Below are 25,125 nucleotides of genomic sequence, written 5' to 3'. Positions count from 1 at the left end.
GTCCTCAGATTTTATAGTTAGCAACACTCTGTCAGGAGGAAAAGATCCTCTGCTACCACCTGCTTTGCTCATGTTTACGAATTTGAATCAATGGAAAACCTGAAGCAAAAACAATATTAAAATAAATTACTAATTTGATGGCTGAAACAAATCATTATATAGACGCCATTTTGAAAAATGGCAGAAGGGTTGCTCGGAGTACTTATTTTCTGTCTCTATAAGACTACTTGACCTCCAAAACATATATTTTGACACCAAAATGAAGTATATAGGTCTCATGGTTCCTAAAATATTACATCATCACTGCAACACAGCTGCCATTTTTAATATGTTTGCCCAGAAAAAATAAGCCTGGATCAGCAATGTCTACCCAGCTAATTACTTCTCCAATGATACAAAAACACGAATCAAAAATGAAAATCTGTGGATAACACTTTATTAATGTTGGTATATCAAGGGGCCAGGACTATAAAAGGAGAGGAATGCATCTGCTATTCAGAGGAGGGAAGTGAATATGTCAGAGCCCAGTCATCCCTGTGGTTTAGGGACTGTAGGATTTTTGCACTTTTACTTGAACATGGAGCCTTCTCATTTTGCCTGTGTGCCCAAGAGCTCTGCATTCTCCATATGTGTATCTGTGATAGCTGTAACTGCACCAAGAAACACATGTCGGATCAAATGTACCTATTAAGAGAATGATCTACCAGAGCTCTACCAATCAACCCCGTGGATAGGTGCTGGATAAGTGCAGTCTGTTTTCTTTGTTTATATTTCCTGTCTGGCATCACCCTTCAAGGCCTTGATACAGGTGACAGCCCTTTTTTTCTTTGTTCGAGGTTGTGATGAAGGTGCAAACCCTTCTGGTAGCCACACTGTCTGTCCCGGGTGTAACATGGCTTAACCACTTTAATATGGTGGATGATCCCTTGATGACCCCTGCAATACCTCCACTGTGCAGAGGCTGTCAACGAGTGGTCCAAGGCAATAAAGCTGTAATGCAAGTGAAATGATTCTCTTGCATTGTGGATTTGTCTTTTTGTTTTAGTTTAGTATGACACACAGCACGGAGATTTCAAAGTGAAAGTGACCTGTGATCTGCTTTCAATTTTGATTGGTGCTGGGGGGGCATTGTAGCTTTGTTCATTTTGCACTGATCTCTGTGGGAGAGACAATTCTGGAAAGAGGACAATGTCCCCTTTCCAGCAGGGTCTCTCCCTAGTGAATTCCGAAGCAGAGATCTTCCCACTAGACACCAGGGACATGTTTCTTGAATTGAGGGCCACCTCCTGTGGGATTGGGCCAACACTCCCCCAGACACAACAGTCTTTCTGCGCCCCCCACGAGCAGATAGGATTTTTTCACCTCCAATCTGCCACACAAGGGGGTGGGCATGAGGCAGCCCACTAGACACTAACAACAAAGAATGGTCAAAACAAACAAATTGGTGGTCGCAACCTGCCATGTATCAGGCTGCACCCCCCGCTCCAGAATGGGTTCAACAGCCTTCTTGCCTTCCATGGGCAGGGAAGATTGGGGTTTTATCTCCATTCTGCCCCCACTCTCCCCTCCTGGTAGGGAAGAATACCCACTAATCGGGTGAAAAGGACAAAAAAAATGAAGGGGTGAAGGCAGTCTTCTCAGGCACCCTGCCCCAGAACTGGCACAAAAATCTTTCCACGTCATCCGGGATTCTGATTGTGCGGTTTACCCCAATCACAGCACAAAGTCCCCTAGACACCAGGGAATAAATTGATGAAAAAAAGGACGACTGTGGACAGCCCATCCAGGGATCATGCTGTGCCCCTGACTACCACTCCCCCAAATGAGCACAGCAGTCTTTATGAACCCAGGAGAGATAGGGGGTGTTTTCTCCCAAGCCGGCCGGAAGGCCCACTAGATACCAGGGCTATATCTGTAACCCAGAACGGGCCCAATAGTCTTTCTGCCCCCCTGGTTGCAGATTGACGTGGTTTACCTTCAGTCTGCCCCCCAGAGAGGGAGGGGAGAAAATCCACTTGACACCAGTAGCAATTTTAAAGAAAAATGGAGGAGTGAGGGCGACACGCACAGGCCTAACTCGCATCTCTAAAGCCTCAGTAGTCTTTCTGACTGCATGGGGCCTACAACGTCCCCAAAACAAACAAAGGGGAAATTCTGCTTCTTTTTTTGCATAATTGTGACATATGAGCTGACAGAGAGGGATACTTATCAATTAAGCATCTTTTGAGGATGACATACAGGTATTTGCTCTTCTCTTGCCTTAGGCATTGGATCATTTTGAGGTATTTTGATTTTTCCCACCTGCGGCTTACCACAAGGTGGGCAGTACATGGAGAGAGAGTTGCTCCCCAAGGTACTAGAAGGAAGTGCTTTGCCAATACCTGGGATTCTCCTGGTGGTGAAACGTTTGACGGGTACCACTGTTTAACTTATGTAAGTGAGGGAAGAGAGAGATTTTGGTGGTGGGTTATGAGCAGTGTAATTGATGGCTGAGAGAGTCAAAGAATCATGAACAATGATACCGCTAGAAATCACAGTTGGGAGTGCATCCCCAACAAAGTGAAAAAAATAAAAAGGATGCACATACAGCAGTAATGTTCTGAAGGGAGTGGTGGGTGACTGCCCATCATTCAAAGTCAAAAAGGCAGTTCAAATACACATGTTAAGAGAGACAAACATTAAAAAAAGTAACTAATCATGTACCTGGAGTGTAGAAGAAGGACCCATTCTGCCTTCAGGTCATAGCTTTTGTGGTGGGGAGAGATGAGTGCTAGCCTCTCAATTTCTAATGCACCACAAATAAGGAGTAATGGGTAGTAGAGTAAGAAGGGTCAGATGTTATGGGTGTTCTTGAGAAAAAGAATGTTTGATATCTGTCTGCACTGTAGAAAACTCCTGGCCTACCTGCATGTAGGTCCAGTAAGCCTTGAAGCTTGTCCTCACACCTCAGGTGGTGGCCCCACCCTGTGACTGTGGCCAGAGGGGATTCAGAGCCTGGCTCATTCTAAAATAGCAGGTGTTTTCCATAATAAAAGAGTTTCACATAAAAAGCTTAACTCTGAGGAAGAATCTGCTTCTCTGGGACAAACTTACAGAGATAACAAGATCTAGCACAATTTATCTCGCTAAGATGGAAACAATGAGTTGGCTCAGACATTCAACTCCTACCGTCAATTGCCCAGGTATATCTTGCGATTTGGGTAAATCATTGTCAGCACTTGCATTATTTAACAGCAAAATGCAACAGATCCCAATGATTTTATTCTCCATCATGATTTCCATTACTTTTAGATTAACCAAATTTTTATATAGTGTCTCATGCCATGAACTGCCTCTTAGTACCATCAAAGTAAAACAGACCATCATTAAGATACTATTATTTCCTAATAGCATGCACCATTTTTATTAACTATTTTTGGGAAATCCGTTCCCATTTTAGAGAACGTAAAAATATATTTTTTGCGTATCTCTGTTGATATGAGTGTATCAGTCCTCCTCCTGCGCTTCCCAACCACACAGCCTGATGTGAATTTGTGTTGCTTATTGCATTATGATAGATTGTCTGTTAGCCAGTGTTTACTTGTCTGCTGCACTCTAGCTCTGTAATGAACAACGCACACAAAAACATGACTTTTGGCAGCTAAATGGCCAGTAAACTAATCAGCAGAGTGCATGCACAGACAAGACCAGACCTGAATACCACCATTTTTCCAGCTGAAGTTGAAGTTCAGTACACTCATGCTGTTTCCTCTGGCCTGGTTACAACCACCTGTCAAAACAGCACTTCAAATGCATCTGAATGGTGGGCTCTTTATCCTCCGTAGCCTCATTGATAGGTGACAACCCGAGTGTCTCATGGCCATCCATTTTGATATACAGCATGTTTATAAATCCCATAGTTAATGCTATACAGCACCGCAAAGTAGTATAACTGCTGTACGCCAATGGCACTCAGTGGCTTGTTGGGCTGGAGGGTGTTGTTGACATACCTCTCCATGGAGTCAGTGTCTAATTTGATAAAAATAAGTGCCAGAGCCCAAGGTCTTAAACAGCAGTCTACTGCAACTGGCACTGCCCACAACTCCTGCCACTGCTGCTGAATGCCAGTGACCGCATGTTAGACCTGACAGCCTTAGTTAGAGTGGTCTTCCTCCCACCTTTTTGTCTTCCTCCTCTATTTTCTGACAGTGTTTGGTTGGTATTAGGACACTAGCACTGGTTAGTAGTGGTAAAGTGCTTGTGCGCTCTCCCCTAAACATGGTAATATTGGTTCATTAGCATATTTAATTTGCTTATAAGTCCCTAATAAAGTGGTAATACATGTACCGGGGCCTGTACGGTAAATGCTACTAGTGGGCCTGCAGCATCGATTGTGCCACCCAATTAAAGTAGCCCTCTAAGCCTGTCTATGGCCTGCCATTGCAGAGGATTTAAGGTACTCTGTTCACCAGCCTAACTGGTCCTTGTAGCCGGCCCGTTACTGAACTTGTGACTTTGTCCCAGTCTAGCGAGACGAGATATCCCCAATAGCGCTTTGTGCTTCTTAGTGCTATTTTTCATTATAAATTTAAAAAATCGATATCTCCAGTTCTACTAATTGGATGTTTGTTGTTTTGGTCTTGTTTTATTTATGGAAATTCGATCTATTTTTCTAACTTGGTGTGGAATCATTTTGTGTGGTGTTTTCACATTGTTACTGTTTGAAGTGTTGCACAAATATTTTACACCATGCCTCTAAAGTTAAGCCTGACTGCTCTGTGCCAAGCTACAAGAGGGTGAACACAGCTTAATTTAGGGTTTGCCTGCCCTTACCCTGACTAGGATTTTAGTTGCTGCTTGTTATGTTATGTTATTAAAATATTTCTAGAGCGCACTATCACCGATTGGTTGCTTGGCGCTAAGATCAGCAGTAACATGAACATAGAGGGGAGAGTGTTTATGAGAATGCTTGTCTGAAGAGCCAGGTCTTCAAGGCTTTCCGGAAGGATAGGAGGTCTTGACAATTCCGGGTCTCCACAGGGAGAGAATTCCACAAGCAGGAAGCGAGGGTGGCAAACCTACGACCTCCTGCGCGCTTTAGTTTGAAGGAAGGCGTCTGCAGGAGGCTCTGGTGGAGTGAGCGTAGGTTGCGGGAAGGGGTGTATTTAGAAATCAGGTTGTTAATGAAAGATGGACTTTTGCAGTATAGAGACTTGAAGATTATGCAGCCAGTCTTGAAGGCGCAGCGCTGGGCTACTGGAAGCCAGTGTAGTTTCCTTAAGAGGGGGGTGGCTGCCTGACGCCTTGGTTGGATCAGGCTTACACCCAAGTCAACCAACAAAGCAATTTCTAACACCGCTTTACTTACTAATGATCCCACTCAAACTAGTGTGATCTTTTGAACTGTTTCAAGTCACCTCTAACTGTAGGGATGGCCTGAAAATGGTAGTTGTGTAATTTTCTTTTAAAGTATATTAAATAGTTAAATGCTCCACTAATGTGCTATACTCAAAGAACATTGACCCAAAGCACCACCATGTGGTGGATTATCAAATACAAACTGATGTTTAGAAATATGTGGGGAAATTAGAAACACTGCCATAAATTAAGCACTGTATGGAGCCTTGCTATGCATTAATGCTTAACAGATGTCCAGGCATTGCTTGATGAAAGTTGATTTGCCCTATATGCAGCAAAAACTGAAGTGCTGCTTTTTTGGCACCTCCGATCTAATTAAATTTCCATTCCTGCGACGTGCCAGTTTAGAACGGAACCTGAAGAAGTGTCTAAGGCTTACATATTTTTAGCATCATGTTGAAACTTCAAATCATTCAAGTGGTCACCAGATGCAATTATCATTTCAGTATATTGCAGGATCTATCTTCTTACTTAGACATAGTATACAAAATGTAAAGTTACTTATCCAGGCATTATGCTACAATTTTAACATGTAAATGCTGTTTACACTGGTGGCTCTTGGCATCATTTAGAAAGCATCAGCTGACTGAGAGCAAGTCTCCACATTGGCTTTGAGACATGAGTGATGGGTGGGTGCGATTATTTGCACATTGCTCTGCAGTAGTGACAGTACCTTATTTTGTCAAATTTAACAATGTTTTTTATTTATATCTCTCCTAGCGTTCACAACAGCCTAGCAAGATTTCTTTTAAAGCTAAGACTTATTTTGATTTGACATTTATCTTTTTGTTGAGAATTGTTGAATGAGAAATTTTTATTTTCAAATCTATGGTGGCTAGCTTGTTCCTATAGACTGTTTAGTATGTTTTACTTTTGGTATGTATTTCCTATTGTTTTATTTTGCTTGCCCCAGCTTTCCCCAAGTGCTAGAGATCTTCTGTTAGTCGTCCACATTCTCCCCCTTTCCTTGTCCAAGGGCTTACAAGGTTTTTTATTTTTATTTTAAGCACCCTCTCCCTTATCTTGTCCAAACTATAGGGAGGGAGTCATCCAACAACCACCACTGGGACAGCCGTCAGTTTCCCAGACAGACGCCAAAATGTACCATGTTTGCAATGTCCTGATGACAGGTGTATTGACTTAAGCAAAACTACAGCCTGTTCTCAGCACCTTTACATTCGTTGCTGTTTTAACTCAAATTGTTTCCATAAAAAATAATGCAACTTTTTTTAGGGAAAAAGGACATCAATGAATCCATCCACTCAATACAACACACTTGATAAATTATTGTCAGCCTCAACCACAATCTAGTGAAAGTCCCTGATGCCTCTGAATTGAATGGACGACTTCACCTTCCCCAAGTTTATCATTCACACCACACCTTTAAATCAAACTCGACACAAGAGAAATACTTGCATTCTTCTTTTTCATAGACCACTCAATGACAGCTCTACAAAAAGAACTCTACAACCAGCCAAAATGGCCCTGAACACACATCAGGTGTCAACAGACCTCTCAGCATATACAACACAATCCTGAAAAAGTGCCTAGATCTTTAGGATCCATCCTCCAAATCTAACCCCCGAACTCAGTGGTACAGTTATGAACTCTCAGAAATCAAGTGCGTTGTTACACAAACAAGAAAAGAAATGGAGACAGACTAATGCCCATGCCTGCACTCAACTCAAAGCAAACTATTCTGTGTGCAAATCCCTCATTATCACGAGTGAAGCCAGATCCATGGACTACCATAAGCAAAGAGGCAGGCGGTAAATCAGCCTTCAAGGTCTTTAAACAGTGCATTAGTCCACTCTCAGGCTGTACAGTTCCACAGTCATTTGACAGGTGAAACACAATCAGTACTTCACTAAGAAGAGCAAGCCCAGGTCCTCTTCCACCTGGGTGATGGCAGTTCTCTACTCAGCAGCCTCACAGACACAACTTTGGCATCCCTGAAAGGCGTCCTACCAGCGGTGGCATGTATCATCAAGAGCAGAAGAAGTTACATCACATCACCCATCGCTGAAGGAACTAAACAAGGGCTTCCCCTTCATATGCACCTCATCTTCAAGACCACTTGCATCACTTATTAAGACCATCAAAAGTTACGCCCTCGTATATGGTCAAAAACTAACCACCTCAGGCAGACAGCACCACACCAGGATCTAGGACACCACTGCACTGGAGATAAAGAAGAGGCAAAATGAAAATAATAGTGACAGTCCTCCATCTGTGCATCTTGGATCTGGAACACTAGCCACATTGACATCAGAATGGCTCTGATCGTCCTGCGATTCATAAAAAACACAAGCTTACACCATAGGAACTTGTTTGTTACCTTGGTGATTCTATAGAATCTGAATTATTCCCCTGGTCTCTTGCCCACTCTTCAGCATCTGGTTGCTTTCCTGCTGGGTTTGGGCTATTCAAATACTGTTCCATACGTATGTAATACATACATAAGCATCAGCTTCAGGTGACTTTGCTTTTGTGCCTGGACTTCAGTGCTGGGAAATTATTTTTGCTGTGCATTGTCACAAATCTTCCTTCCTTGTCAATTTCTTTCCTTGCAAACTCTGCTTGTGTGCTTTGTATATGTGATGAATGGTTTTATGACAAGTTAGACCCTCGCGATTTTCAGATAATGGCCAGCTGCGGTGACACACAACAGATACCAAAATCATAGCATGGCCATGAAGTATACATACTTCACCTACTGAATAGTAAGCTTCGTGCACTCTTATGCCAATAAGACCAGGCCACATGCTCCAGACACCACCACAATTGTCCTCAAAGTATTATATATTGGATCAAGTACCAGAAAGTGCATATTTTGCTAAATGGTTTTGGGTACTTTAACAGCATCAGATGTTATTCCCATCAAGTCTTTAACACATGTTTAAAGACTATTTTTCTGATACCGGATCCAGTGAATTTGATTATTTTTACACTATGAGAAGATTGTACTGCTGTGGATACTTGAGGGCTGCATTCAAGGAAGGAATGCTTCTCCGTACCATGAACAGTGACGCCTTCTCCAGGGACTACAAAACATTAGACAGATAAAGAGAAGCAACAAAGTAAATGCATATCACAATGTGCATTTAAGTACTGTACCTTCCGAGTGCAAATGTCTCTTTCCCATGTATGGCTGTAAATAGATGTGAGCATCTCCAACTTCTACCAGCCTTCTTCAACCTGCTCACACACAGCACAGGAAGAACTCTTTCAGGAAGTGGCCCAAACGTAGGCCTGCTTCCAAATATTGTGAAATGTTCCTAAAATAGGTAGTTTTATGGTCTGTGCTGTTTCCAAAATAGATTTAGACATACATTTCGACATTCTACTCTGATCCTTTATTCAAATGTATTTAGTGAATTTTATGAGCGTGTAATACATACAGAGTACACCGATAGTATGTTCATCAATACCAATTGAATAGTTTCATAAGGTGTATCAATCCTGTAAACAGTCAAAACAGACACAAAACATAAACTCAGTCAGCCAGTCATGGAGGATACAAAACATATTCCCTTAGTCTGGTGTCTGTGGCCTAATTAGAATAAGAGTGAACAGATAGGAGGCAACCAGCGACAGTGGCTAGAAGAGTGCACGTATGGGAGGCGATGGGTACACATTTCCAATCATGCACCAGCTCCACTCACCCACTGCACGCTCATGGGCGGGAAGCACACAGGAGGGCACCTCACGTCTACGCTCAATGGAGAACGTGTCCAGGATAACCGCAAAAGGAAGTCCCATCAGCATGCAACCAATCACGGAGGCCTTTTATAACTTTTAGATCTTAGAGTGTGCTGATAGTTATGCAAAACCATTGCAGTAGCTGTGAGCCTGTTTATGATGCGACAAAAATGTATCACATACTACTTCCATCCATTTGTGCACCTCTTTCAACGTTGTGGGTGCGGTCGCAGTCTTCCATGCCCTGGTAATTTGACATTTGGTGACTATATGTGCCCGATAGATAAACCAAGTCACCAACTTCCCTTTCTGAGATTCAGCCCTCAATCACAGGTCACAGTAAGCTAGCTACTCAGGTCATTCATCAGTGATCCCCTTCTAATATCCACAGAAGACCGAACACCTTCAAAACGTATTGACCGCCTGACACCAGAGGCTTCTTGGAATTTCATCAGTGGATTCTGGGTATATTCTGTGTAATCTGTGGGAAATGAAGTGGGCTCAATGCAATATCTTATTATCTTATTTTGGAGCCGGGCGGGGGTATACCGCACAGAACGCTGTTAATGTGCCTAACTCACCCCGGGAAATGCCGATACACTAGTTGATGGTACACACTACATTTAGGGTGACCATCTTGCTCCTAGGACGGGAGTTGTATTTCATCTGTTTCTGTGATGTGCGGAATTACCCTCACAAGATTATGTACTGTCTCCTAGGATTGTACTGTAACTGCTACACAGCGACATACTGTAATTTACTTTGTGGTATGATATTGTATGTTGTATACTGAGCCTAAATGCCAATAAAAAAAATAATCTTATATTGGATTAATTTAAATGCTGGATTTCTTGTTATTTTCAAGGAGAATTTCCGTTTTGCATCCTTTTCTTATCGGAAAACCTTGTGGCCAGGTCTGTTTCCCACCACCCCCGAAGCACATCAAGGCTAACTTTAGTCTGTTCAGTGATAGCACAGTATAAGATCGTTGTGGCCGTCTGGCCTTTCCCTAATGTCACCACCACTTGCAGGGTCTTGTGGACCTCCGGCTCAGCAGTCCCCCCCCACTTTTCCAGACATTTTTAAGAGCCTGGGAAATAGCACCAACAGGAAGAAACTGTTTTTGTCAAAAGTCACACATCTGTCGCATTTCCTCAAACGTCATTAAAGTTTAACCACTCCAGCCCCTGTCCAGAGATCAGTTTCATTTGCATGAGAATTTTCTCAAACTCCCTCAAGGGAGTCTCCAGTGCATAGGCCACAGACATCTTTAATTTAGACAAACATTTTCTCTAGCAGTACTTTGCTACTGCCAGTAGCTTAAATTGCCAACTGCCTCCACCCGCTCGCCTTATAAATTTAGATTTCTCTGCCTGAGGGTCTGTGTGCCCACCTGGTCACCCATTGGAATTGAAAAGCTGTGTAGTAATTCTCCTAATCCGGGGCGTTAAGACTACCCCGGGAGACAGGCAACTGCAATTTCGATAATGCTATTTTTCACCATCCACCATCCCACACCAAATCATTTCAAATACGCGTTTGGGAGTTGCAATTGTTCAGTTTACAAAAAAGTAAAGCAGGTAAGGCGATAGAATCATTTTGGACAAGGCAACTCATCCATGGTAGACAATGACAGTTTTTTCCAAAACTGTATAGTTTTTAGCAGTACTAATGATCCTGCCCAAGTTCCCCTCTATGATGGCTGCATCTTCATGGTAGACATCCAGATATTTAACAGTCACTCAGACCAGGGCTCAAGTCGGGGGTACACGCAGGTACACGGCTTCTCCCCCACTCTTTTCACAGGGTGGATGCCGTCCCCCCTGCCAAGAAGTTGGCCCCCACAGAAATATGCTGAACGTGTCCCGGTGTAATTTTCAGACACCGGGACACGTTCAGCAGCACCTGCACGTTGCCTGCTTTCCATTCCTAGCAGCAACGTGCAGGCAGCGAGTGAGCCTTTTTTCACCTCCAGCTGGGCCGAAGGTAAGGGGCCATTCGGCCTCCTTTTGTTTGTATATGCTGACTGGGTGCCGCTTCGAACCTTACATTTAAATGTAAATACCACAGAGGGAAACAAAGGCACACAGCTTGCCTTCTCTTCACAGGCACGTAAAAGAGGCCTGCTTTAGCCTTTGTTCTGTCCCTGTATATAAATGCAAGACTGTCTGTCAGATGGGTTAGTCTGTCCCAGTATTTACAAAAATAAATTAAGTAGCACTATTTTATTTCTTTTATAGTGCTACTTTGTGACATCATGAGGTCATTGCGCATATTGACTTACTTGGTCAGTCCCCCCACTTCTTTTTATTGGACTTGTGTCCTGTCTTAGACCACTGCATTGAGAGCGTGGGGGGAAGATCCAGCTGTTCCCCTGTCAAGATGTCGCAACAGACAGGACTTAGCACTATTGGGTTTGAGCCCCAGACCAAGCCAAAGTGATCTAATTGTCAGAGAATAAGGTCCAAGGCAACACTTTTGTTTTTAACATAGAGCAAGACATCATCTACATATAGCGAAATTCTGTGGGTTTGGCTTAACAACGCACATCCTTTCTGTATTTCTTGGTTTCTAATTATGCTGCAAACGTGTCGATGGTTAAAGCAAATGGCGGAGTCGACAGTGGGTACGCACCTCTGCCTCGTTTCGCTATGCACCGCCCAGGCTTCAGAAATGTTCTTTCCATTTCAAACTCATAGGCATACTTGATGCCAATATGGGATACAGAGCGCGCTCAAATGATCGGTTTATCTTTGAGCAACTTTAACGTTTGGTAATACCTGTCTTCACTGTTATTTAAGGCTGCATTTGTGAATTATATTTTAATAGAAAAAGAACGCTAGATCTAATAAAAAAGAAATACTTTTCTGAGTAGAAGAAAGGGTGATCCCTTTTTTATGCAATCTACAAATACGTTTTAAACCGTCAGCAGATCGAATTGAACACATTTTTGGTCTAGCAGTAATTTTAGCAAGTATCACTAGAATTGGGTTTTGCAGTGATACATTTCACTGTGGCCGACGAGGGCTTCCATACCTTGAAATTCTGCCTGTGAATATCTATTGTTTTTTGTTTTTTTAATATCTTTATTTGCATTTTATTAAACAAACAAATAATGAACGTAAATGAAAAGGAGGAAAGGAAGGGAAAGGGGAGTCGAATAATTGATTTTGTACGGATGGCATAGTAGATAGGTAGGGTAACCAACCGTCCATAAATTTCACGGACCGTCCGTCATTTTGGTGTGATGTCCGTTGTCCGTAATCATTCCTTTTACGGACGCCTTTTGTCTGTAATTTTGGACATTAATTACAGCGTTCCCTGCGAGAAGCCCCAAGAGATTAAAAGTTCTCAGGGGCCAGCTCGCACTTCTCTGTTGAAGTCCAGAGGCTGCAGCATCCCCTCCCTGAGCTCTCACAGACTGTGGGCAGGCCCATTGTAATTCTGACTGAGGCATTTTATGCCCTTTCGAATGACAATGCACCCGCTGTCTGCCTTTAGCATATCATGTGTGAGTGAGATCGTAGTTCGTGATTACAGAGGAGCTTCCCCCAAACAGAGTACTGTGGGGAACTTGCCCCCTTGTGTAATTTGTCAGTGTTGTACACAGAGTGAATAGGGCAGGAGCAGTGACGGGACAGAAGAGGCGACAGGAAAGGAGAGGTGATGGGACAGGAGAGGTGCCCGGGCAGGAGAAGTGATTGGGCAGGAGAAGTGATGGGCAGGAGAAGTGACAGGGCAGGAGAGGTGATGGGGCAGAAGCAGTGATGGGACAGGAGAGGCAACAGGAAATTAGAGGTTTTCATCCAAAATCCTATCGGCAACCAATCGTTCGAAGGAGATCTTTCTTATTGTTAATGAGTTATCTAACCCTGAGAGAATACTACGCAAACCCTCCCCCTCACAAACTTTTTCCAATGCTTTGAACCTCTTATTTATCGACAAAATTAATAAAATTAAATCCAGCATCCCAGTCTGTCAAAACCTGGACTTTAGTTCTTATCCCATTTGAAACCGAAGCTCTCTCACACATTTTCCTTCAATATGTGAGCGCACTTTTATAAACCTTCTTTCAAAAGCCAAATCGGGCTCTCCCACTGACTGTCGCCCTCCCAGCATTTTGAAGGAAATTTTTACCATCCTTCCTAGTCCTGCTCTCAACCTCTTAAATGAGTCTTTGTCTCAAGGAACTGTCCCTGTAACTTTTAAAGAGGCAATTGTTGTTCCTCTTTTAAAAAAGGTGGGATCAGATCCACTCATCCTGACAAACTATCGCCCTATCTCCCTTCTTCCCTATTTAGCTAAGATTTTGGAAACCTATGTTACAGGTTGTCTTACAGACTTCTTGGAGGAATCCGAATTTTTTGATTCCCATCAAGCTGGCTTTCGTCCAGGGCATTCTACTGAGGCGGTAATCCTCACAGTTCTAGACATCCTCCGTGGTGAGGTCGATAGTGGCTCCTCGCAGGCCCTTGTCCTGCTTGATCTCTCCGCTGCCTTCGACACGGTCGACCACTCCCTTTTGGTCGACCGTGTGAGGGATGCAGGAATTGCAGGTCCTTCCCTCAGCTGGATTAGCTCCTTTTTGGAAAACCGCTCCCAGGCAGTCTGTACAGCCCAGTTCACCGCCCCTAGAGTCAAACTCTCTTGTGGAGTCCCTCAGGGCTCCTCTCTTTCTCCCCTGTTGTTCAATCTCTACCTCCTCCCTCTCGTCTGAGCTCTGAAGGAACGCAAAGTCTGCACTTTCAACTATGCAGATGATTTTCAGCTTATTTTCTCCACCAGACTCCTCAGAGTCGGTTCATGCTTTTCAATCGACCCTGCTGTTTATCAGCCAATGGATGAACAAGAACCATCTAAAACTCAATCCGGACAAGAGGGAGCTGGTTTTAACAGATGGCATTGCTAAGAATCCATGGTGACCTCATTTCTGGCCTATGGAGCTGGGTCAGCCCCCTGTTCCTTCTAGTTCGGCTAAAAGCTTAGGGGTGATTATCAGTCAGGATCTTACTCTGAAGCCTCAGATTAGTTCAGTGATCTCCACCTGTTTTTTTCAACTTCGCAAAATAAAAAAGATTTATAGATATCTTACTCATGATGCCCGGATTCAGGTGATTATCGCCTTGGTCATGTCCCATGTCGACTATGCCAATTCATTATATTTTGGCATCCCCCTCTATCTTTCCAGATGCTTACAGATAGTACAAAATCAGGCTGCACGTCTGATTGTCCACCATCCTAGGCATCATCACATTACTCCTCTCTTGAAGCAATTACACTGGCTTCCGGTTGTTCAGCGGTGCGCTTTCAAGACTGGATGTCTTATTTTTAAGTCACTTTACGGAAGGAGCCCAAAATTTGTTGATAATATGATCAACAAATACGCTCCTACACGAAATCTTCGCTCAGCTCACAAAAATGTATTACTTATTCCTCATTTCAAATTAAAGCGCACTGGTGGTGCCAAGTTCTCCGCCTTGGCCCCCATATTCTGGGACTCTCTTCCCCCCGAAATTCGTTCCTGTACCAATCTTCTTGGTTTCAGGAGTCTTTTAAAAACTTGGCTCTTCCAACAGGCTTTCTAAACCCTCTTTTATGACCTGGATCTCAACCAAAATAGCGCCATGAAACCTCCCCGGTGTACATGCGCTTTATAAATTCATTTTAACATAACAGAGGTGATGGGGCAGGAGAGGTGACCGGGCAGGAGAAGTGATGGGCAGGAGCAGTGATTAGGCATGAGCAGGAGCAGTAACCGTGCAGGAGCAGTGAACGGATAGGAGCAGTGAACGGGGCAGGAGAAGTGATGGGACAGGAGAAGTGATGGGACAGGAGAAGTGATGGGACAGGGGAAGTGATGGGACAGGGGAAGTGATGGGACAGGAGAAGTGATGGGACAGGAGAAGTGATGGGACAGGGGAAGTGATGGGACAGGGGAAGTGATGGGACAGGAGAAGTGATCGGGCAGGAGCAGTGAACGGGCAGGAGCAGTGAACGGGCAAGAGCAGTGACGGGGCAGAAAAAGTGACGGGGCAGAAAAAGTGACGGGCGGAAAAAGTGACGGGGCGGAAAAAGTGACGGGGCAGGAAAAGTGACGGGGCAGGAAAAGTGACGGGGCAGGAAAAGTGACGGGGCAGGAAAAGTGACGGGGCAGGAAAAGTGACGGGGCAGGAAAAGTGACGGGGCAGGAAAAGTGACGGGGCAGGAAAAGTGACGGGGCAGGAGCAGTGTCGGGGCAGGAGCAGTGACGGGACAGGAGAGGCAACAGGAAAGGAGAGGTGACGGGGCAGGAGAAGTGACGGGGCAGGAGAAGTGACGGGGCAGGAGAAGTGACGGGGCAGGAGAGGTGACGGGGCAGGAGAGGTGACGGGGCAGGAGAGGTGACGGGGCAAGAGAGGTGACGGGGCAAGAGAGGTGACGGGGCAAGAGAGGTGACGGGGCAGGAGAGGTGACGGGGCAGGAGAGGTGACGGGGCAGGAGAGGTGACGGGGCAGGAGAGGTGACGGGGCAGAAGAGGTGATGAGGCAGGAGCAGTGAACGGGGCAGGGAGAAGTGCCGGGGCGGGGAGAAGTGCCGGGGCGGGGAGAAGTGCCGGGGCGGGGAGAAGTGCCGGGGCGGGGAGAAGTGCCGGGGCGGGGAGAAGTGCCGGGGCGGGGAGAAGTGCCGGGGCGGGGAGAAGTGCCGGGGCAGGAGAAGTGCCGAGTAAGGAGAGGCGAGAAGGTAGGAGAGGCGACAGGGATGGAGAAGTGATTAGGCATGAGCAGAAGCAGTGACTGGGTGGGAGTGGTGAAGGGACAGGAGCGGTGAAGGGACAGGAGCGGTGAAGGGACAGGAGCGGTGAAGGGACAGGAGCGGTGAAGGGACAGGAGCGGTGAAGGGACAGGAGCGGTGAAGGGACAGGAGCGGTGAAGGGACAGGAGCGGTGAAGGGACAGGAGCGGTGAAGGGACAGGAGCGGTGACGAGGCAGGAGAAGTGACGAGGCAGGAGAAGTGAGGGGCAGGAGCAGTGATGGAGCATGAGCAGGAGTACTGACTGGACAGGAGCAGTGAAAGGGACAGGAGCAGTGAAACACCAGGAGCAGTGAAAGGGCAGGAGCAGTGAAAGGGACAGGAGCAGTGAAACACCAGGAGCAGTGAAAGGGCAGGAGCAGTGAAAGGGCAGGAGCGGTGAAAGGGCAGGAGCGGTGAAAGGGCAGGAGCGGTGAAACACCAGGAGCAGTGAAAGGGCAGGAGCAGTGAAAGGGCAGGAGCGGTGAAAGGGCAGGAGCGGTGATGGGGCAGGAGAAGGGATTGGCAGGAGAAGTGATGGGGCAGGAGAAGTGACGGGCGGAAGCAGTGATTAGGCATGAGCAGGAGCGGTGAACGGGCAGGAGCAGTGACGGGGCAGGGGAAATGACAAAGGAGCGGTGACTGGGTAGGAGAAGTGACCGGGCAGGTGAAAGTGACAGGGCAGGAGAAGTGACTTGTACTTATGTTCCTTGCCTATTTATTTATACACTATTGCATGACATCCACTGATGTGCCTGCAAAGCATACCTGTTGTCCCCAATTTTTGTCCTGAATTTTGACCTCCTGTCCTGAAATTTTGTCCTGAATTTTATCCCCTTGTCCTGAATTTTTACACTCACCGTCCTGAATTTGCACCCATGCCAGTTGGCCACCCTATAGGTAGGTAATTAGTGCAGGCACGGTAAATGGCTAACAGTCAATTCTGATGCATTCATGAACTGTAGTGTGTAGTAAATTCGTGCGGCCAAGAGCTGTCCACAGATTGCATGTTGAAGGTACCAGCTATCTAAAGGACCCCCTGTCAGTGTCTATACAAAGCAGAGAAAATGATCCATCTTATCTCAACGTCACTCTTCCATGACTGCACTCGGCTATTCGGCTCAGTGCTGAATGATTACAGAATCAGGTACAAGTTGCTGTTCTCGAAATCTTATAGTTAAACATAAAAAAGGGGGAAACAACAAACGTAGAAAATCGTCGTCACATCGTCACGCCCTGATCAGTGTGTGTAGAGAACCTTCAATGTAGCCATAGATGAATAGATGGTTCCCCCATCCACCGGATAATCACAAGAATCAATTATTGTATTATCGCTTCATGTGAATATCTATTGATTGTAGAATATTTCTGATGATGTTTTTTATTGCGTTTTAGAAGGTGGAAACATGGACCAGGACTATTTGTTGCTAGCAATCATTTAAATTAAACACAATGAGCAAGAATGTAAGCATAGAAATACAAAATACACAACGTGTATAGGTGCAGTGGAACAAAAGCGTATCATGTTACATGAAATCTGGACATTTTGAACCTAGTGAAGGACATGTTTGCCAATCTATCATAAAGGAACATAGCAAAATAATACGCTACTTTTAGATGCTTGCATCAGAGGATAAAGATTGATGGCTTCTTTTCAGGAGATGTAACTCAAAGTGGGCAATTTATTTATAAAAAGCAATTTGCGCTGACATTTAACAAAAGACGTTAACATTTCGATTCTTGTTTTTATGGGAATCTGTTGTAGCTTTAGACCTCTATTGAACAAAGAAAATGCACATTAATAGTGATCATTGACTACCCTTAACAAAATCTAAAGTAGTATTTATGCATACCTAGTCACAAGCTAGTTCTTGTCATAAAGACCTTCAATAGATTAGCTTAAAATTTAAATAAAAACATGTGTTGGGAAATTCATCTTTTTTTATCGTGTTCCACCAAGAGCCCACTGAACAAGTCCAGCCAAATTAGTCTTTTTAAAGGCTAAGACCTCTAAATTGTAGGATATGTCACTTTCAGAAGAGCACAGATGTGGGAAACAGGAGTGAATTATATATTGTGTTGTTCCATCAGCTTCTAAAAACCAACTCATCATTCTGGATTGCATGTGTTTTTGACAGCCACTGCTGCAGGGTGTGTCACGTGGTATGTAAAATGTAACATGTCTTATAATCTGCAATTTTCGGTTGGAAAATGCAATCTTCCAAATTTACTGCAGATAGCTAAAAGGTACTGAAGAGAACAGTTAGGTTCTAGTTACTACCTAGCCAAGTTTCACACATTGCATGTTAGCCTAATTATTTTTGGAAATTGTATAACCAAAATGTCATGTGAAATCAGCTGACTTCACCTGATGTTTCTTCTTTAAAAAATTGGTCTATAAGTGCTTTGTGAGACTGCCCTGCCTGTGAGTGGCTGTGCGCATGCATCACAGGGCAAATGCAACACTTGGTTGGATCCCTTTTTTACTGGTTCTACAAGCTGGGGGTGTGCAGCTTCTGACCAACATGTATTTCTGTATGCGAGTCTGTCATAGCTGAGGTCCCTTCACTGAAGTTTGGGCTGTCTTTGGCTGCCTGGAGCTGTGAGATCATGAGGCCTACAATGGAGGGACCGAGAGGAGTTGGCCTAACGGCTAGGGCGGTCGACCTCGAATCTGGGGAACCGGGTTCGAGTATCGGAAATGACGCTGAACATCCTGTGATTCTGGGCAAATCACTTAATCTCCCCGTGCCTAACAAAAATGAATGTGTCCTCATGTGACGAAACTGGTGCTATGTAAAGCGCTCTGATACCCAATACCTTTGGGTCAAGTTCGCGCTATATAAAACTTTGTAAAAAAAATTCATTTTAAGAAGTCTGATTTGATGGTCACAGATTGAGGTTTACTGCTTGTCTATACTGGGGCAGAAGTCGGGCAGCCTTTCGGTCCTGCAGTGTTGGGCTCATCCCCATATAACTGTGCAGGAGGGGTCACACGTAGGCCTAATTTGACTGTGAGCAGTTAAGCGAGTTTTGATCTCTGCCCAAGAGGCAGCCTCAACAAAAAACTTGACTGGAGCCGGGGAGTACAGTACACATTCCTCACACACAGTTTCACCACAGGCCACATACACCAAGGGGCTTGTTAATAGTTGTCAGATGAAGGAGGTCTGGGGGGGTAGTGGTGGATCGGAGGTAGAAATTTCCACTGGGGTCTCCCTGAAGTTCAGACCCTAGATTTTTTTTTAATACTTCTCACACATGGGTTGAGCACTGCCGCCAGTCGCTGCCAAGGGTTTCTCTTGTTTCTTAGTTTACTTATTGTCTCCTTTAATTTCTGTGTCTTTTATCAAAAGAATTGATGAGCCTTGCTATGTACAGTGATCTGCTGGGTAAGTGGGGGTTGTTGAACACCGTCAACAATCAAGAGTTATGATAAGCTTTAAAAATGTACCACTGCATGTGATACACAGATAGTCTGATGATATGGAAAGTAATAATTGGTTCTTAATAGTATATCTCTGACATGCTGTAACATGGTATATGGCGGATTTGGAATGGGATATGGTGCAATGTCATTAATAAAGACATGTTTGTAAAAAATAAATTTCCACTGGGTGTTAGGTGTTGCTGAACTGCATGGGGCGTAGTGAATGCGCATGCCTGAAGGGCAGGATGCACTCTCTTCTAGATTTCCAGGTGGATCCATGTCATGTGTAACACCTTCAGTGAGCCCCGACTTTATTGTCAGCCCAGAAGACCACTGTGCAGGTCTTGTGGATTTGGTTTTCCTATAATGAGTATGGTTTAAGCAATCCCAGCCGATAAGGTGCAACAAGCCAAGTCTTCCTCTCATGTCCAGCCATAAGCTCTAGTGAATGAGCTGGTCATTTGCTTTTCTTACTGTGCTGTTGGAGTTTTGGGAGTTGCATGGCACGCAGAACGTGGATGATGAGTGTTTGCTCCGAGTGTTGGGGTGAAGAATGTCTGTAGGATCGTGATTGGAGAATATATCGGGGATAGTGTACGCAACCAGAGACAGGAGAAATGGTGCACAGCCGAGGTATGTCAGAGACCGTGTCACACAGACCAGGAGGGAGGACTCGCGGAGCACTTCATGAGCCCAGGCAGGGTAATTGTTGCGGGAGCCTGTTGTTCTGGAGCGCTGCATAAAGCATGGAGCTTGTGTGCATGACAGGAGCCTAGTGGAGGCCCTGCAGATGAGAGAGCTTGCTGCAGGAGGCTAGTGGTAGGGTTCACTTATGTCGCCTCTCTGGAGGGAGCCCTGTAATAGAAGCACCCGAGTTAGGGAGTGCAGTAGCGACCTGGGAGGAGACAGGTGCCGCAGTTAAAGGAGTGTTGTGGGATCCTGGAGGGAAGTGGTGCTGTAGGGCTGGGAGTGCTGGTCACAGAAAGTCCCACAGACTGTACAAGAGCGCACTTGTGTCCTCAGTATCAGCATAGCGAGAGTCACAAAGTCGTCTGAAATACATGTTGGTAATTGTTTGTATTCTGATTGTAGACCCACAACGAATCTCAAGTAAATCATCTACTTACACCATTCATCTTTCCCAAGGCTACTCTTTTAGAATTCCTTGGGACAGTTTACTTTACTTTATGTAAAAAATGACTACCTTATATAAATGAAAAATGTATTGAAAATGAACAAACAAATTTAACTTATTAAAGAAAGTTGGATGAATTCAAATGCAAGATAGTTATTTTCATTCTAAAACACTATTTGATCTTTATTCAATGTTTTTATAATATTGTTCCAAACCATTTTGAGAGATTGTATATTGGCCTTTAATGGTTTCTTTCCTTCTACCAGAGTAATTTTTGTATGCTTTTTTCCCATTAGGGGCACAAGATCTGGATCGCATTCGTTTATCTACCTACAGAACAGCGTGCAAACTTAGATTTGTACAGAAGAAATGCAACTGTAAGTTAGCCAGTTCATCTCGATCACTTGGATTCAATTTGACGTCCTTGTTTGCTTCTTCATAATTCACAGATGTCTGGTGCCCACACTTAGTAGCTGCTCACAAGCCACTCCGAGGCCCGGGTTACTGCCAAGACCAGACTAGAAACCAGGAGTCAATAATGATCAACTCAGCACCACTCCCTTCATATCTCTTTCTTTTCTCTATCTTTCTTCCAATATCTTGCTCTGTCTCTGACTGTTCTCTCTATCTCTATTTCTGCCATGAGCCCGGGGAGTCGGAGACTGGGACAATGACAGTCAACCTTCAAAAACTGTCCTTTAATGGCCCCAGCCCTCCCACCAAAAGGTCCAGTGGAATAAATGACAAATCTGGCCCTGGTTATCACCTTCGCAGCACCTTCATCACTTCACCATCCTTAGAATTCATAGGTATTAAAGGCAGGTGGCAACCGCAGCTGTTGAAGGAACGTGTGCTTCTTGTCAAACTTTTCTCTCATGCTATATGCATGTACTATTTCACTTACACTGTGTTGTTCACACAGCATTACCTGGGTATTACTTGACAACATGCTCGACTACAAAAGTGTTCGTTAATGCAAAGCAAATTGGGAAATGTTTTTCCCAGCATTCTGAAGAAATTAGGACAAAATAGTTGGTCCTTGATCCCGTTCCTGTTCCAACTTTTCCCTCTGAACTGATAAGCATGGCCTTTTGTGTGCTGGAGTTGCAGCTGAATTGTACTTTCTATATTTAATTGCAGTATAAATATTTTGACTTGATGACCTTTGTTGAGTAAAGCCAGTGTACACAAAAGTATCAACGTGTATATATGTTTCATCCAGCAGTAGTAATACTTGTCATGATTTACCTTTAGATAGTTAACACATTCTTCACGACACTACGTGGCTGGTTAATAACAAAGCAACTTTGTTTTCATTAAGCGGTGATGTAGAGCGGACACAAATGACCAAACTACTGAACTTTTTGCTGTTCATCGCCTCTGCTACGTCATAGCCCCCATTCTCGCTGGTTTACTGTAGGGATACTACATAAGTTTGATCAGTGGCCTTGCACTTTAACCAACCAATTTCTTTGCTCAACTATCCCTACCAAATAACAGATCTGTAGTGTCTTCAGTAACCCACTCAGCACTAAGGAGTATTCGAAGCAGATATGTATTCCTTGAACCACAATACAATCCGTTTCCACCAATGCTTGCTTAGAACCCCACAACCACCCATCAAGAACACAGAAAAGAAAAAAAAACAACCGTAAGGTGGAATCACGTAAAATTATACAAGGTGGATATACCACACTTGTATCTTCTTCCCTAAATACATACAACACAACACACAAAAGCACAATGCATACATTAAACAGTACTAACAGAAGCAACATTAAATCTACAGTACATTGCAGACACAAGGCTTTGGCAGTTATGTTTAAATCCAGATGTGGACCATGTTTACTTTGAAAATCATACTAACACATAATGGTGCTTGAGTCAATCAAAGTTGTAATCATCACATCTCACTGGGCATTCTACGTTCCACCTAGGACAACACACCATGTTGTTCTCCACCACGTCTTCACCCTCCTCATGCAGTTCATCAGACCCAATCATTGTTAAAGAACAATTAACATTGTTCTCTTCATTCCTAGCTAAGGTCCTGATTAGAGTGGAGTGGGCAAATCAATCGGTCACAAATGTGCATCCTGTCCACCGTGTTAAAAGTGCTTTATATCCAACTTCACATCAGACCCTAAGTCACTGTGCGAATCACCCCCAATAATTGCCAATATTTTTACCTTCTTCATCATCCTCTAAAATGATCAGTCACCAGTATCTCATTCTTCAATGTTAAACAGCTCAACCCTTAAGAAGGGCATTTTCTCACGCCTTCCATGCAATCACTGTAAACATAACTGCTTGACCTACACAGCGCAACAGTGCCCATCTGCCCATTCTGCAATCTAACAGAGCTGCATAGAACTTTAACCACTTACATTGGTACTAAAAACTTCAACTCGCCCTTCTGGAAATAAACTCCTTTTTTCACCTGTACATACTGCCATATTTTATTCTAAGTCTCTCTTGCACCAACTCTTTTGTGGTAGTATTTTTTTTGTAACTGTCCTGTGATTTCTGATATTGTTTTTATTACTTTGTTTGATAATTCACATTCCTCTATAGCTTTGTCCAACCTGGCATTACATTTGTGTAAGAAGTATTGCCACACATAATACAAAATTGACTTAATTTGGTAGAATAATTTACTGTTATTATATAGGATTACAAAACACGAAAAAAGTCACTTAAGGGTACTAAAGCCAAAATGAGCCCATTATGTTTTTTGACTTTTCCCAGCTGTGGGCCATCAAAAGATTTTTGAGAGGTCGTCTCGCCCTCAACTTATCGAGGCATGCTTCATCATTTGAAAACCTCTCACACCGGAGTAGGAACCATGCCACCACGGCACACTTAACCAAGGGAAGCTAATCTATCCCTGGGAGTTCTTATAAATCAATGCTCAGGACAATTCAACTGGATCCTGTTTTTTTGGAACAAGAAAAAGTATAAAATATACCTAGGGGTATACTCAAACTATTCTTTATTCAGCGAGTACCTCTTGTATGTTTAAAAACACTAAAAAGGTCGGTCATTTAGTGGAATTAAATTACTCACAGGACCTATGATCTACTATTAGCAACATGTTTCGACCACTATACAAGCCTAAGATGGTCTAGGGTCTTCTTCAGGGTAATAAAAGGAAAGTAAGGGACCAGTTTCAATTAATGAGACCCACTCACCTCCTGACACATGATTGTAGTCTGGAGGGACATGTCGTATTAAAAACAACATGTGCCCACCTGTGTGCATGCACACCAGTTCCTGCACGGCATGGACTTTTCCGTCCATGCCGTGCAGGAACTGTTTTTGGCGTTCCCATAGTGGTGCCTATTTTCAGGGCACCGTCGTGTGAACGTCAAAACAAAAGCCCTCCAGACACGAGTTACACTCGTAATCTGGCAGGCGGTCTAATCACGGGTTTGGCGGTTCGGCACCGCACCTCCAAAGTCGTAATCAGGCCCTAAATGTCCGTTGCTCGCGTCCAGATATACTTCCTTTTCTTTGGGTGACTGGGCATTTTAAAAGTATTAGCACACCCTAGATCAATGTATATCTCATTGATATGCACTGGATTGATACAGATAACATTGTTTGTGAGAAATAAGGGGCAGCAAAGTGGACATTATACGCTATGCTCAGTATTTATCAGAGGCCAGTCTCTCTTTCAGCAACATTTGTTTATCAATTTTAATTGCAAAGTCTGCTGGCTTTGTTAATAATAAGACGGCTTGTGGGGCAGGACACTAGATGGTGACAGACACCATGCTTTCTCAGGATCCCCCACATTTCGTTTTTGCCCCACACTACGCACTAACTTCTGGCAAGCCTGCCAGCACCTGTGGCAGTAATGTTCATAGTCCTGATTTCCATGTAGCTTTCTTCACCTTTGCCACACTGCACCTAATCTAGAAATCTGTAATGCTGTTACCTGAAAATCTGTACACACCATTACTGAATAAACGCCATGATATAGATTCAGGTATGAGGCGTTATGTTTGGTTAGTTAATATTATTATTATTGGGGCATTTGTAGAGCGCCTGGCTGCCCAAAGAGCTTCCCAGCGCTGAATCCGAAAGAGAGGGCACCCATAGAAGACTACAAAAGCCAGGTCTTCTGTTTCTTACATAATATCTCAAGGGAAATGGCAGTGCTAACGCCAATGGGGAGTGAATTCCAAAGATAAGGGTCAAGATCTCTGCCTGGCCAGTTTCACCCGAGGGATGGCCTCACGGCCTAAGCTGCATGAGCGTAACACACACCTAGGGACATACGGCGCAACCAGATTAAGATAACCAGGGTCCTTCAGAGCCATTGCCTTATGCATAAAACACAGTGCTTTGAACTTAACTTGTTTCTCAATGGGCAGCCAATAGAGCACATACAATTTGATAGAAACTGAGGCATACTGAGATATGAGAGAAAAGTTTAGCAGCATAGTTCTGCACTATTTGCAGTCTATTCAAAAGAGACTTCGAAATGAATTCCCAAATGCAACACATTTGTATAATCCAGATGTGAAGTTATGAAAGCCTGCACCACAACTCTCTGAGCAGAGACAAGGAGAAATCCCAGAATTTTACGCAGGCATTTAAGGTCCCAAAACACGTGACAGACACCTTGTTGATATTTGAGTCCATCCTGAATTTGTTGTACAAGCAAAAAACGTCTGCAGTTAAGCAA

At 44.1% G+C, this 25,125-nt stretch overlaps 1 protein-coding gene across 10 annotated transcripts in view; it reads left to right on the top strand.

The window, feature by feature from the left end:
• DTNA (dystrobrevin alpha) overlaps positions 1–25,125 on the top strand; it is a 980,878-nt gene that overhangs the window by 608,156 nt on the left and 347,597 nt on the right. For all 10 annotated transcript variants that reach the window (XM_085605673.1, XM_085605674.1, XM_085605682.1 and 7 more), the window contains one exon: positions 20,729–20,809. In XM_085605673.1, the coding sequence (XP_085461799.1) occupies positions 20,729–20,809 (81 nt within the window). The remainder of the gene's footprint in view (positions 1–20,728; positions 20,810–25,125) is intronic.

The sequence above is a fragment of the Triturus cristatus genome, chromosome 5_1 (genome assembly GCF_964204655.1).
Source record: "Triturus cristatus chromosome 5_1, aTriCri1.1, whole genome shotgun sequence".
Classification (NCBI taxonomy): Eukaryota; Metazoa; Chordata; class Amphibia; order Caudata; family Salamandridae; genus Triturus; species Triturus cristatus.
Note: the sequence above shows the minus strand (reverse complement) of the source record. Positions and strands in the feature narration are given on the sequence as shown.